Here is a 13,617-nt window from a genome sequence, read left to right on the forward strand (position 1 = left end):
TGAAAATGCACATTTATTCTCTGCCAGCAGGACGCACGACAGAAATATAGCGGTTTCCACGGTAATGGCAGTACACAAAGCAGCAACACCTGACTTTGAAAGTTACAGTGCTCAAATTTCTTCAATGAAATCGCAGCCTTTTGAAGTTAAATTATCACATTAAGCCATATTGCAAGTTTTGTCTTTCCATCCCCAAATTTAAGAAATTTAAGAATTTCTTGTACCATTTAAGATTTTTTATCGCCTTAAATTTAATAATTATTAAACTAAACTAAATAAACTAAATCTAAGACTTTTTAAGGCTTTTTAAGGACTCTGATAAGTGTTTCAGAACCCTCACCCTCTCTCCTGTAGGTCCAGGAGGTCCTACTGGACCAGCCTCTCCTCTGATACCTTGGGGGCCTGGAAGACCCCTTGGACCAGGCAAACCACTCTGAGCGGAGACAGAATCCCCCTTAAAACAGACACATGCTCAATATGTTAGCACACACAAAATTGACAAAATTCAATTCTCAACTTTCCTTAGTGCACTACAAATGTGAGCTTTTTTTTGTTTTACCTTTGGTCCTGGAGGTCCCCCTAGGCCAGGCAATCCAGCCGGACCCTAAAAAAGAGAAGATTTATTCTATATGAAAACAAGAAAGTAGGGTTTGAACACACACCAAGCACCATATGCAAGCAAAATTCTCTGGTCAGAAATTACACTTTATACATACATTATGAAAGAAAATGCACCAGCAAAATAAATGTATTTATTTATTTATTTTTGCTGGAACATTTTTTTAATTCAACTGGCATTAGCAAGTGAGGCAAAGCTCATTCTGGATCTTGCATGAGCATGCATGAATTATAGTAATGGTACTTACAGCTGGCCCTCTGTCCCCTTTCTCCCCTTTTGCCCCCTGCAACAAAGACAAATTTTAATCTAATTTCTACAATAATTCTATATCAAGTGTTTTCTTTAATCAGCTCTTTATCTCCTAAAAGAAGTAAAACAGCTATAGTAACAAAATACCAATGCTCTTCTTATCTTTACCTTGTCCCCAGGTCTGCCAGCTTCTCCAAGTTCACCAGCTCGTCCTGGTACTCCTGGTATTCCTGGTTTTCCAGGTTCACCTGCCTGTCCTGGTAGACCTTCTGGGCCTCTTTCTCCAATTGCCCTGCCTGGAGGACCCTGTGGGCCAGGAGGCCCTTTCTCACCCTGCTCTCCTTTCACACCTCGTTCACCTGGAAAACCCCTTGCACCCTGAATGCCAGTATGCAAGGAAGAGAGAACAAGGTTTAAAAAAGAAAGAAGAGGAGAGGATGAGACAAGAAAGAAATATAGAGTTGATTGATGTTTTCTAACCAGAAATACATTTCAGCACCATGGTCAGCGCCCAATGATTTTTTTTTTTTTTTTTTTTGCATGATCTTCATTGCAAAAGGTACAATGACACCTAATCACACATAAACTACCAAAGACCACTTTGTAGCACATATGCACGATTTTAACTCACATCTGCTCCTGGAGGGCCTCTAGGTCCTGCATCTCCTTTTTCTCCCTTCTTTCTCTCCATCAATTCATTCAACTTTGACATCAGATTGCTTCTGTCATCAACTAATAGTTTCAGTTCTCTGACCTGCAGTGAAAAGTGTATGCAAATAACAGGGGAGAAGGTGACAACTACATCTACATACAAACTCTGTCAATCATTTTGATAAATTTCTCAGTACCTCAATGCCAAATTCTGAAAAAGCTCTCTTCACATCCTATGACAAAACAGGGGGAAAACAACATTAGTCATCTTGCCAGCCATGCATGTGTGACTGTGTGCGAGAGCGTTTTGCTTACCACTGCAGTTCCTGGTCTGCCATCCTCTCCTGGATCACCCTGTCAATCGAAAGAGTTTAATTATTACAGTCAGGTATGCTGAGAGAACTGCCTTATGTCAGCTCAGACCAGTGACCACTAAGATACAAATTCGTAAAAACACACTCACCACATCTCCTTTCAAACCTGGTAGACCTCTCTCCCCCTACAAAAGTCACATTATTATAACTTGCATCATGATATATAACAGCAACATATTTACCTTGAACATATTTACACACAGACAAACTTACTCTTTGTCCAGCAGCTCCTGGAACTCCAGATACTCCCTGATTGATAAAAAGCAATGCATATGAAAGTTTACAGCTGCACTAATTTTTTTCTATATTTCATTCAAACAGTGATTCAGTGTATGTACTTGGGCTTAACTAAACAAGATTTTTAGAATTTCTGAAGAAAATTTGAGTAGATTTTTTCTAAAAAGCAAAAATACAAAATACATCTTTGACAACTGACTTTTACTGCTGTAGAGCCAGCAATAGTAGATGTTACTTACAGGGGCTCCTGGAGGGCCCTGAGGGCCTGGAATAGGTGTTGCTGGCTCCCCTTTAACATACACCACCTGAAAAAATAAAAAGATTGAGATATACAGCTGTTTGCATAAATTTAGCATCCTCAAGAATTCACATGTGATTAATAGAGTAGCAGTCTACTTAAAATCAAACACATGCACAAACACAAACGCACAGGTCCTGGTGGTCCGACATTTCCAGGAACTCCAGGGGGTCCAATGGGACCTTGAGGGCCAATAGGTCCTGCAATGCCCTGATCACCTTTCAACCCATCTCGACCCTGAGGAGAGAGAAGCAGAGAGAGGGAGATAAGAGAAATAACCATGATACAAATTAATTTCTTAATTAATGGGCATAAATTTGCACATCAAATAAACTCATCAGTGAAGAGTTTCTCCCATAAGGCTGCTGACTCATAATTACTGACTGCACTCAGCATCAAGCACAGGAAGAAGAGCATCCACGCATTTAAAATTAGTGCGAGAGTGTGTGTATATGTTTGCGAGTGTGTTTTTTATGATTGAAAACATCCATTTATAAACCAAATCTGATTTGTGCTGATGGGAAAATTAGCTGTGCGAGACAGACAAACAGCAAAAAGCGAGTAAAAAGGGCAAAGAGACATAATGACATGGACTGAATCACAGAAAACAACAAAATCTGAGTAAATTGAGTCATGTGGCCACAAATTGCAGGAAGAAAACAGCAGGTACAGATAAGGAGTACAAAATGAAACATTATCAGGTGGCACTTTAAAACAAGAACAGCCTTTACAAACCTGTTACATGCTTACCTTTGATGCCACATAGTGAATGCGATCCACATAATGGTAATAATAAAATTTTCCATAAAAGATGTTAGAGAAGCCTTAGTTAAAATGTACATTTTGAAAGTGTTACATAGTGCGGAGTATGATAAGCTGTGATGGACTTGTCTTGTGTTGTGAAAGGCAAGAAGAGAGTGAGAACAGTATGATAAGGAAGATAAAGACAAGAGACTCACATCTCTTCCAGCAGACCCCGACTCTCCTTTATCTCCCTGCAAAGAAGGCATAACCAGATTTGATCAGAGGCTAATTATCAAAAATTACAATGCAATATTACATAAGCTTTCAGCAATAGGTGTTTTATTACCTTTCGACCATCCTCTCCTGGCACACCATCCTCGCCCTGAAAAAATTTGATAGAAAACGAGGCATTAAACACAGACATCTGGATGAGTGCGAGCCGCGTTTTCATAATTTCTGTAATCAAGACTTCCTGTAATCAGCTCTTCCTGTTTTGGTATGAGAACTCTTGTAATTTTGTGCGACTCATTCAAGCAGTAATTTCTCTTCTAAACACTTCGAGCGACATGCAGCCTCGTATTACAGATATACGACGGGTGCCATCCAGCCCAATATAGCTCCTGCAATTACCACAGCTGGTTCAGGGCTGTGATCAGTAAATCAGAAGAAACTGCAGGACGAGCGCGTTTTGCTTAAACTCAGCTCCAGCGGCATAATCTATCTAAGTCAGGTTAACCGAACATTAGTACACGGCTGACTGAAACTCCTTACATATTTTAACTATAAAGCATTTATTAGGCAGAGTTACCTCCCACTGAAAGCTCATTAGGCTGCTAAGAGGGTGATTTATTATCGGCAGGATGGTTTAATCGTCTCATTTATGGAGGACAAGGGCTGTCGTGTGGTTACTAAACTGAAATGAGAGTTTGCAAGCTGCTTTCCAAACTGAGCCTTGATAACAAAAGAATAGCCTTAGGATTTAAGTGCTGGCTTGGAAATTAACACATGCTACTGATATAGAGTATATCAACAAAGGTTTCTGAAAGGATATTGGGTTTTCATTAAGATTGCATCAGTACTTACAGGTTTTCCAGGCAGTCCTGGTTTCCCATCCTCCCCTGCTTTACCCTGAAATAAAGCATAACATTACATTGATGTGATAATGTGCTTATGCTCCAGTATGTGAATTTGTATGGATATATGATTGCAATAGATAAAGCTTTGTTATTACTCACAGGTGTGCCATTATCTCCTGGGGGCCCAAGTGGTCCCGGAGGCCCCTGAGGCCCTCTTAGTCCCGCCAAGCCCTAGGGAACAATTAAATGTTAAACAGACTAAATACCGGATTGATCTGTTACTGCAAACAGTGGCAACATCATGATGCAACAAACAAATGATTTGACATATGGAGAGACTGGAGTACTCACATCTCTTCCAGGATCCCCTTGTTTTCCTGGGTCACCCTACAAAACCAAAAATATTAACAGCAGGATTCAGATTGATCCTTTGAATAAGAAGCTGATGCAAGTACTGAAGTAATCTGACCCGTAATCCAGGAGTTCCAGGCAGCCCAGGTTTCCCATCCTGACCGGGTCGTCCATCCAAACCAGCTGCTCCTCTTTCTCCCTGCACACATGCGCACATATACAGAAACAATCAATATTAACTAGTCTGTGACACACACATACACAAAAAACACTCAGCATCACTGTCAAAATCAGTTTCAGTTTTCTCAGCTTTGGGTCATCACCAACTTAAATGAATAATAATGAGAATGGGTTGACTTGAAAGATCCAGTCTTTGTCACTAATAACACTTTTCTGACAGCATCACACATATGCATGCCAAAAGCAAAAGGAACAGAGATCAAAAGGATAAATTAGATGAGGACTGGTACAAGTATACAAGGGTCAGATATAAACTAATTGGTTATACGTCTCTCTGACAGGAAGCAGAAAGCCACAACATGGTTTACAATATTCCTCGAGACATCACTGAGATCATGTTTTCTCATTCCCTCCCATTACGAAACAAAGCCTTGTTTCAATTCTGTAGCAGAAATGTTAAACAAAGATTAAACAGTCTCCCAGACAGCCAATAACAAATAATTGCAGCGCTGGTGAGACCTGCTATTTAAAACCCCAAAAGGTAAAACCTGACATAATGAAGTGTGTCACAGCTTCTGCAGTATAGAGAGACCCATGACTAAGCAGTTATATTTATACTTTACACTGATTACTGCTGCCATTTGTATCATTTCAGCCATTTTTCAGCTGTCTACCGCTGTATGACACTCACTTTCAAAATATTGTCATTGCTGCACTCTAAAATAGATGATTTTTGCAGGGGTGCTTACACCCACTTTTGAAGAGATATTTAAGGAAGATGCTTATTTTATAGATGTATAAAAAGTTTGGGGTCAGTAAATAATGTTTATAGAAACTAATACTTTTATTTAGCAAAAATGCATAATATTGATCAAAAGGGACAATAAAGATTTTGACATTGCTTACAAAAAATCTATTTCAAATAAATGCTGTTCTTCTGAATTTTCTATTCATCAAAGAATCCTGAAAAATGTTTTACAGTTTCCAGAACAATAAGAAGCAGCACAACAGCACAACAACATGACACAGATCATGTGACAATGAAGACTGGAGAAATAAATGCTGAAAAGTCTGCTTTGCCATCACAAGAATAAACTACATTTTATAATTCAATAAAATAGAAAACAGTTATTTTAAATGTTAAAAATATTTCACACTATTACTGTTTTTACTATATTTTAATAAAATAGATGCAGTTTTTTTTTTACATAAGAGACTTAAAAAAACTGTATATCATAAACAAATACAAAGATTGTAAGCCCAGTTTCATTATTTAGAAGCTTTTGGGTAAATGTTTTGCTCAATGGTGATTAAGCTAGATACTGATCATATAGTTGATCATTGGAAAAAAATTATTCCCAGAAAACTTTCAGTGAACAAATAATAAAAACAAACAATAATCATAAGAAGAATCTTAATTGAGGTTTTTTTTCTGTTTTTTTTTTTCTTTCTGCAAAACAAGTGTTGTAAAAAAAAAATATATACCACACTCAAATTAAACTTTCAGAAACATGACATTAAAAAAACATTCCATGTATCAGTCTGGAGCTGGAGGAACGACAGCCTGTTCACGTCTGTCAATTCTAACAGAGAACCCTTAAGCAACCCAGAGCTTCCACACATGTAGAAAAGGCTCTAAGGTCTAATGCATGATTCATTTAAAATGATCTGGGGCTAAAAGGCACTGTTGAAAAATTTATTATTATTTAGCAATCGCATCATGATTCCCTGAATCAAAATTTACTCGAATCGTGAGGTGACAAAAGAATACCACTCAAATATAAACTGATTCTTCAGCCTTTGCATTAAGTAGTGCAGTTTCTTCATCTTTAGGCTAATACAACTTCCTGTCAGAATCTGTCACTCAAACAAAGCTGATTTTTAACAACGTTTTTAAAAATGTTTGTTGTGCTAAATATGTTTTGTATTTCATGTCTTGTGGACATGTTAATGGTCTCAAAAAAATTGAGCTTAACGTCCCACAGTAAACCAAGAAAATTGTCTCTCTTACCTTGTCTCCTGGACTGCCCCTATCGCCTTGGTCACCCTAGAAAAAAAACAGAGAGCAGAATGAGATGTACATATCTGCTATTAGAAAATAATGACTCCTGGTGTGGTACTACAGTGGAGATTTAATGAGAAATCAGTCATCTGAATGTTTAGAATGAAATTAATTCAGTTTTATAATATGGTTGCCACTGTCCTAAATAACCGTGTGTTTGAATGGGATTAAGTATATCACTACATTTATAGTCAGTGTGTTTGCGGCCACAGAGACAGACACAAACTGATACACATACAGATCAAAGAAATGTCTAAATAGCTACAAGGCACTAAAGCAGAAGGAGGTTCTTACTCTGGCTCCTGATAGCCCACGCGGCCCCTGAGGACCCTAAAAAACAAATAGGGTAAGATACAAATCACATTACTTCCAATTACACATACTGTCTGATCACCATACGGACTTACGCTTGGTCCTGGCGGGCCTGAAGCTCCTGGTTCACCCTTTTGACCCTTAGCCCCGTGCTCCCCTGGGTCACCTGCCTCTCCCTGGTGTTAAAACAAGGGCATCACAATAACAAAACCAGAATATGCATGATAGACGGAATTTAAACACTATGAACATTTAACTGTACCTTTTCTCCTCTGTCACCTTTCAGTTGTTTCTCTCCAGATGTCTTAGAGAACGAACAAATTCAAAAGAGTTCAAAAACAACAGGTTATTTAAATAAACAGGTGGTGTAGAAAAAAAAGTACAGTGAGACAATAATGACTTAAAAACATACCAAATCACCAGGTGGCCCAGGGGGACCTTGTATTCCCTATAATGACCCATAATAAAGATAGTTAGATGACATTTTCGGTGCTTGTGTGGAGGTCCAAACATGAGTGATTTTGTGTTGAGTGAGAGGTTTCAGGTATTTCACCTGTTCTCCCTTTGGGCCTCTTGGTCCGGTGGAACCTGGGGTACCCTGCACAGAGCAAAGCACTGATCACATGACTAGACAAAAATAACTCAATAATCTAAACCGATAGTCCTAAACACCTTGCAGCATTGATCCGTTGTTGTTTTATTTAAAGGAAAGGTTGCTGTTTTTAACTATATGGTTGTTTATCCAATAAATTCATTATCCAATAAAACATTAGTTTTGGGGTTATGGGCCTGGGTTTCAGTATGATGACCTCTTAAGATTGCTGGTCGTTATATACAAGGAACCATATATAATTTCATAGCAACTACAAATAAAAGATGTAAAAAGAAATTATATTTTCTGACAAAATGGGGATCTAAATATTCCTGTTTCATTATTAATATATTATAATATATATTCTATTGACAGTCATATTCCTTGTGCTTTAATGTTGTACCTTGTATTAACATAATTTCATATAATTCTTTCATAATTTATTTCATTCAAACTTCTGATGAAATACATTTAGGTAGCTATATGTCTTACATTTCTTCCATCTTCCCCTGGATCACCGGTGTCTCCTTTTGGCCCAGGTTGACCTGGTTGACCTGACAGTCCCTGGAATATTAAAACACCACTGTTAGGATGTAGCTGGAATAGTACAATAATTCACAGCATCAGATAACAAATCTGTGTACGCACTCTTAGACCTCTCTCCCCTGGTTTACCAGCCAACCCTGGTTCTCCCTTAGAGACAAGAGAAACAGAGCAACATTACATACAAAACACAAACATATTCACAAATACTGGAATGATGAAAAAAAAAAACCTCACTGGAATGCCATCCTCTCCTTTGTCTCCTTTTAGTCCCTACAGAAACAAAATAACAGATCAGACTTCCTGACAATAGTTGTATCTTAGCTATGTTAACTATTCACTAAAATAATTACAATGTCACGAATGATGTACAAATGCAGTAGCTTAAAGCAAGTGTGGAGCAGAATCTGAAGACAAGGATTACCTTGACTACTTGTTACTTCAGTAAGAAAGAAAGATGTTAGAAGAAAAACAAGAAAGAGTTCATGTTAAAAAAAAAAAAGCACTGAATAAATCTCATTACCAAAGCAGATTATTAATAAGGCTAAAGTAGAAAGAGCTAACTTTCAAAATACCTGATATGTTAAGGGTGACACACTTATGCCTAACAAAAATGTAAGCTGATGAGCATTAGTTGCAGATGCAGTTGTTAGAAGTAGCTTTTAGTAGTTTTAGTTCATGTACAAATGGGTGCAGACTCTCACATCCTTCCCTCTGGGGCCCATGGGCCCCTGTGGACCAGGACTTCCTGCATCCCCTCTCTCCCCCGGGTCACCTTGACTGCCCTAGAGTCACATAGAGAAAAGAGAGGGTGCAATGTATGACAACTTATTCAGGCTAATGCTGAGTCATTTGCATGAACATATGCTCTGGAGTCACTGGAGTGAGATAGAAAGTTTTTACTTTACCGTCGCACCAGGTTTTCCAGACAATCCAGTGAGACCCTGTTTAAATAAATAAGTAGTATGTTAAATATTATGACTTATACAACAGCAGCTGATTCTGTATTTCAATTATGTAAAACTAAAACCTAAAACTGAAGCTTTACCTTAATACTTCTACTGCCTTATAAACTCTGGAAATGCATATCTACTTACCCGATCACCCCGGTCCCCTTTAGGTCCGGGTTGGCCAGGCTCTCCTGCTCCAGGGGCACCCTGTGGGATAGATTAGAAAGTTCCAGTCATACGGTTTCACGATTTCAGATGTATCTAGAAATCAGTCTTATACATTATTTTACAAATTCTGCATAATAATAATAATAATAAAAGCTTTTATTTCACAAGTATGTGTGATAAAGCAAACTCAATGTGAAAGTGTAAGTGTAATTTCTATTTTAAAATGTCCTCACTATCACATCCAGTCAGACATTTCCCAGATGAACACCTTCATTCATTCACAAAACTCACCCTTTCCCCTTTTTGTCCTGCATCTCCTTTATCACCTTTGCCGCCATCAGGACCTGGGAGGCCCCTTTCACCCTATAGGAAGAAAAGGAAGAGTTAAAATAGTTGAAGTTTTCAATGGAACTTCAACAGTAAAAATCAGATTTTAGTGGGTTTGTACCATTTGAATGTTAATATAAAAAAAAACTTAACATAAGAATAAAACAGAAATACTGTTATCTGACATAGACAGAGTCTCCGCATTGTTCTCAAAAGTCATACCCGCTCTCCTTTCTTCCCAAATGAACCTTGACAGTCCTAAAAAAGCCACAGGGAAAAATGTCAAGAGGACCATTACAAATGAATGAAATGTTCATATGAATTTGAAAACGTTAATATTCTGGTCTTACACAGCTTCCCGGTTGCCCTTTTTCACCCTCAGCACCCTAAAAGCAGACAGATACACATAATTAAATAAATAAATAAATAAATAAAATTATAGTACAAGTACAAAATAAAGTATAAGAATGACAATAATGCTGAAATCTTAACTTACCTTTTCTCCGGGAAGGCCACTACTCCCTGGAAATCCCTGAAGGCACATATAAATAATTTACAGCATGCATGTACACTCATGCATTTTTACATTGCTTGTGACTTATCATGGCTCGTGCAGCCACTCACCCTCAGTCCTTGAAGTCCAGGGGGGCCTGCTGAACCTTTATCTCCCTAGCATACAAACAAAAACAGACACAAACAAGCACAGCATAACCCACAGCTCTCTAATAAGAATATACATCAATGCTTTATATACTGTAGCTTAAGGGCACACCTTGTCTCCTGCTGGACCTGGAAGGCCTCTGTCTCCCTAAAAAACATTGAATTATACAAAGGATGATATCAAAACGTATAAAACTCATTTAAATAGCTACATTTTGTAAAATCATTGTTAAAAATTGTTTAAACGACTTATCACACCTTAAAATGCTTTGAAATAAGCCCGGGGAACACTAAAGAGCACAAGGGATATAGTACAAATATAGAAATATTTATAAAGAGGGGCTTCCGATCATGCATAGACAAATAGTCACCTTGGCTCCATCTGAACCAGGTGGTCCAGACTGTCCTCGATCACCCTGAAAAGCAATAAACAACAAAACTTCCTCAACTGATTCATAGATTATGCATTCAGAAAGTGTGTTCATTGTACCTTGATGACACAAGCCACAATAAAGTAATGCACTGACTTCTGTTCTTTACCTTACTTCCAATTTCACCAGGAGGTCCTCGGGGACCCTGAAACAAAAATCCATGAATGAAAGAAGAATGAGGAGGAATGTTAGAGCAACCATGAAATATATATTAGTGAAAGCATTTCATACCCGATCACCGGGGTCTCCGGTGTTTCCTTGGGGGCCTGGTTTACCTTCAATACTCTCACCCTGCAACACAATGACACAAACAGGCCAGGTCAAGGAGATACATTCATGGACAAGCAATGCACACATTTTATAAATCACAAACAAAAAATAGCTTACAAGCAATGTAAAAAAAATAATGGCAGAAAAACATACATGGTCTCCTTTGGCACCTTTTTGTCCAGTCAGTCCTCGTGGGCCCTGAGGACCAGGTGGTCCAGGACTTCCCTAAACATACACACAAATGCCATTCGGTGCATGTGATAAAAACTCACAAACACACATTGAAGTACACATGACCAATTTACAGCAGCACTCACACAGAAACACAGATACACGTTAACATCCATTTACACTGCCACTTTTGTCATGAATAATGGAGACACTCACAGGTTCACCGGCATCTCCTTTAGCAGCTACCCCACTCCCCACTCCGGGAGGACCCTGTTAATCAGAATAAGACAGAAGAACACGTTTACATTTAAGAAATGTGACTGATTGTCTTTACACATTGTATTAGTATGCCATCAGAGAGTTCTCGTGGTGCATTAGATTACTTTGCCCTTGCTGAATCCTTAAACAACATGGGATGTTTTAATGAAATGTTAGAGTACTTGCTTCTCCACATCAAGAAATTTTGGATTATTGCATTTAAATTCCCTAGAAATGCATAAAGAATAATTTCATTTATATCAGTAGTGTGTGGTAGACTTCTGAAATTAGGCATTTTCTTTTTTTACCAGTGTAAATTTACGTTCCATCTGATTACATGGATTGTGGGTTAAAGGTATAGTATAAAAAGACCATGTACCTTACACTTGGGACTATCAACATGCAATCAATACAATATTTCTGCACGTTTACTAACATATGCTGACAAATAGACAAAAAACGTGCTGCATACAGTATATCAACATCTAAAGTAACTGACTCTATTAAAATATAGAAGTTTATACACCATTTGATGTCTTATTTTATAATATTTGTTCTGTTTTATTGTTATACTAGCAATTATTTTCTCTCTCTCTCTCTCTTTTTTTTTTTGGAGAAGGATTCCCTGGCTTTTTTGAAGAAGAATTTATATCAACTCACCCTCTCACCAGGGCTGCCTTTTTCACCCTGCAGGAAAATTAAATGAAACACAAAAACAGACAGATACATGATTGGCTGAAGGTATACAAGAAACTTCAAACAGTGGAAACAATGAATAATATTGCATAACAATATAGATCTAGATAAAAATGCCAGTGGCACTTTCACAGGTTTTCATAGCTGGGTTAAAATAAGAAAACAAACATGGCGGTGAGATTTTCTCTGTGTACTGATAGATATTTGGTTCTTTTAACTGCTATGCAGATATACTGTAGATCAATAATTTCCATTTTGACCTCTAACCTCATACAATTCCTAAAGAAAGGTGAGTGAGCTTGTGAATACATATATAGATAAGTGCTGTGCTCTTCAATTTAGCCATTTAGACCTTCAATATGCCCAAAGTCCACACTTGCATGAGTTCACAGCGAACTACTCATCACTCAAACAGGGACAGGGGCATACATACTACACATTTAGAGACACCTTTAGCAGAAAAGACAATGGAGGATGGCACAAGAATATTAGGGAAATGATTCCTTGTGTTACTCACATGTCTACTGAAGCTTGTCAAGTTTGGACTACATACCTGGATTTTATTGATGTCTCTTTAAGTAATATTTTGAGTTTTGGTATGTTATAAGGCACATGTGTTTTTTTTCCCTTCTCCTTTTCTTTAACTTTTTTTTCACTAGCATTATAAAAAAAAAAGATGGAGATTGTCTGTTGGTTGGTTTGGTTATGTTTATGTTATAAGCGGTTGAAATGTTGATAAAAAGATTATGGATTTTGACCTTAATAGAAAGTCCATCAGTGCCTGGCAACCCCCGGAGACCATTCAGTCCGGATGGACCTCGTGCACCTGGCTCTCCCTTCGCCCCATCCACACCTGGACGACCAGGAGTGCCCTAAAAGGAAAGAAAGACATAAAATAGGCAATGTAATAATCCTGTTGTTTACTTGATGACATGAAGAGCTTGTACATGTATATGCTTCTTTCTTGTCAATGTGCAGATGAGAGTGATTTTCTTGTGTTTCTTACTGGGATCCCTGGGATTCCTGGCTCTCCTTTACGGCCCGGTAAACCTCCTCCATCAGCAGATCCAGATTCTCCCTGTACCAAGTAGTAAAAACATAATTTCTTGAACCAAACAATTAAAGCTCTTGCTGTAAATGCTGTAAAAGTGAATAAATAAATAAAATGCTAAATTAGGGGGTAGAGTAGAGCAGTTAGAGATGAATTTTAATATCACTCTTACCCTTTCACCTTTCTCTCCCTTTAATCCCTGAGGGCCTGAAAAGCCTGGTTCTCCCTATAAAACCAAACAGACTAAACATTTAATAAGTGTTTGTGTATGTTTGTCTCTACACATGTACAGTATGATAATGAGTACTCACAGGGTCTCCTCTCACACCTGGTAATCCCTGAATGCC

General features: G+C 38.0%; 1 protein-coding gene across 4 annotated transcripts in view; it reads right to left on the bottom strand.

Annotated features, from left to right (window-relative positions):
* col7a1 (collagen, type VII, alpha 1) overlaps positions 1-13,617 on the bottom strand; it is a 57,833-nt gene that overhangs the window by 18,936 nt on the left and 25,280 nt on the right. For all 4 annotated transcript variants that reach the window (XM_042726225.1, XM_042726226.1, XM_042726223.1 and 1 more), the window contains exons 35-79: positions 13,582-13,617; positions 13,443-13,496; positions 13,226-13,297; positions 12,978-13,091; positions 12,184-12,210; positions 11,482-11,535; positions 11,248-11,319; positions 11,056-11,115; positions 10,934-10,969; positions 10,765-10,809; positions 10,506-10,541; positions 10,358-10,402; positions 10,230-10,265; positions 10,084-10,119; positions 9,956-9,991; positions 9,698-9,769; positions 9,386-9,445; positions 9,197-9,232; positions 8,993-9,073; positions 8,526-8,561; positions 8,394-8,438; positions 8,238-8,309; positions 7,707-7,751; positions 7,566-7,601; positions 7,416-7,457; positions 7,249-7,329; positions 7,136-7,171; positions 6,791-6,826; positions 4,718-4,798; positions 4,600-4,635; positions 4,408-4,479; positions 4,256-4,300; positions 3,519-3,554; positions 3,388-3,423; positions 2,561-2,665; positions 2,370-2,435; positions 2,107-2,142; positions 1,983-2,018; positions 1,835-1,873; positions 1,717-1,752; positions 1,500-1,622; positions 1,037-1,246; positions 867-902; positions 560-604; positions 341-454 (exon numbers count right to left, since the gene is read on the bottom strand). In XM_042726225.1, the coding sequence (XP_042582159.1) occupies positions 341-454; positions 560-604; positions 867-902; positions 1,037-1,246; positions 1,500-1,622; positions 1,717-1,752; positions 1,835-1,873; positions 1,983-2,018; positions 2,107-2,142; positions 2,370-2,435; positions 2,561-2,665; positions 3,388-3,423; positions 3,519-3,554; positions 4,256-4,300; positions 4,408-4,479; positions 4,600-4,635; positions 4,718-4,798; positions 6,791-6,826; positions 7,136-7,171; positions 7,249-7,329; positions 7,416-7,457; positions 7,566-7,601; positions 7,707-7,751; positions 8,238-8,309; positions 8,394-8,438; positions 8,526-8,561; positions 8,993-9,073; positions 9,197-9,232; positions 9,386-9,445; positions 9,698-9,769; positions 9,956-9,991; positions 10,084-10,119; positions 10,230-10,265; positions 10,358-10,402; positions 10,506-10,541; positions 10,765-10,809; positions 10,934-10,969; positions 11,056-11,115; positions 11,248-11,319; positions 11,482-11,535; positions 12,184-12,210; positions 12,978-13,091; positions 13,226-13,297; positions 13,443-13,496; positions 13,582-13,617 (2,589 nt within the window). The remainder of the gene's footprint in view (positions 1-340; positions 455-559; positions 605-866; positions 903-1,036; positions 1,247-1,499; positions 1,623-1,716; positions 1,753-1,834; positions 1,874-1,982; positions 2,019-2,106; positions 2,143-2,369; positions 2,436-2,560; positions 2,666-3,387; positions 3,424-3,518; positions 3,555-4,255; positions 4,301-4,407; positions 4,480-4,599; positions 4,636-4,717; positions 4,799-6,790; positions 6,827-7,135; positions 7,172-7,248; positions 7,330-7,415; positions 7,458-7,565; positions 7,602-7,706; positions 7,752-8,237; positions 8,310-8,393; positions 8,439-8,525; positions 8,562-8,992; positions 9,074-9,196; positions 9,233-9,385; positions 9,446-9,697; positions 9,770-9,955; positions 9,992-10,083; positions 10,120-10,229; positions 10,266-10,357; positions 10,403-10,505; positions 10,542-10,764; positions 10,810-10,933; positions 10,970-11,055; positions 11,116-11,247; positions 11,320-11,481; positions 11,536-12,183; positions 12,211-12,977; positions 13,092-13,225; positions 13,298-13,442; positions 13,497-13,581) is intronic.

The sequence above is a fragment of the Cyprinus carpio genome, chromosome B6 (genome assembly GCF_018340385.1).
Source record: "Cyprinus carpio isolate SPL01 chromosome B6, ASM1834038v1, whole genome shotgun sequence".
Taxonomy (NCBI): domain Eukaryota; kingdom Metazoa; phylum Chordata; class Actinopteri; order Cypriniformes; family Cyprinidae; genus Cyprinus; species Cyprinus carpio.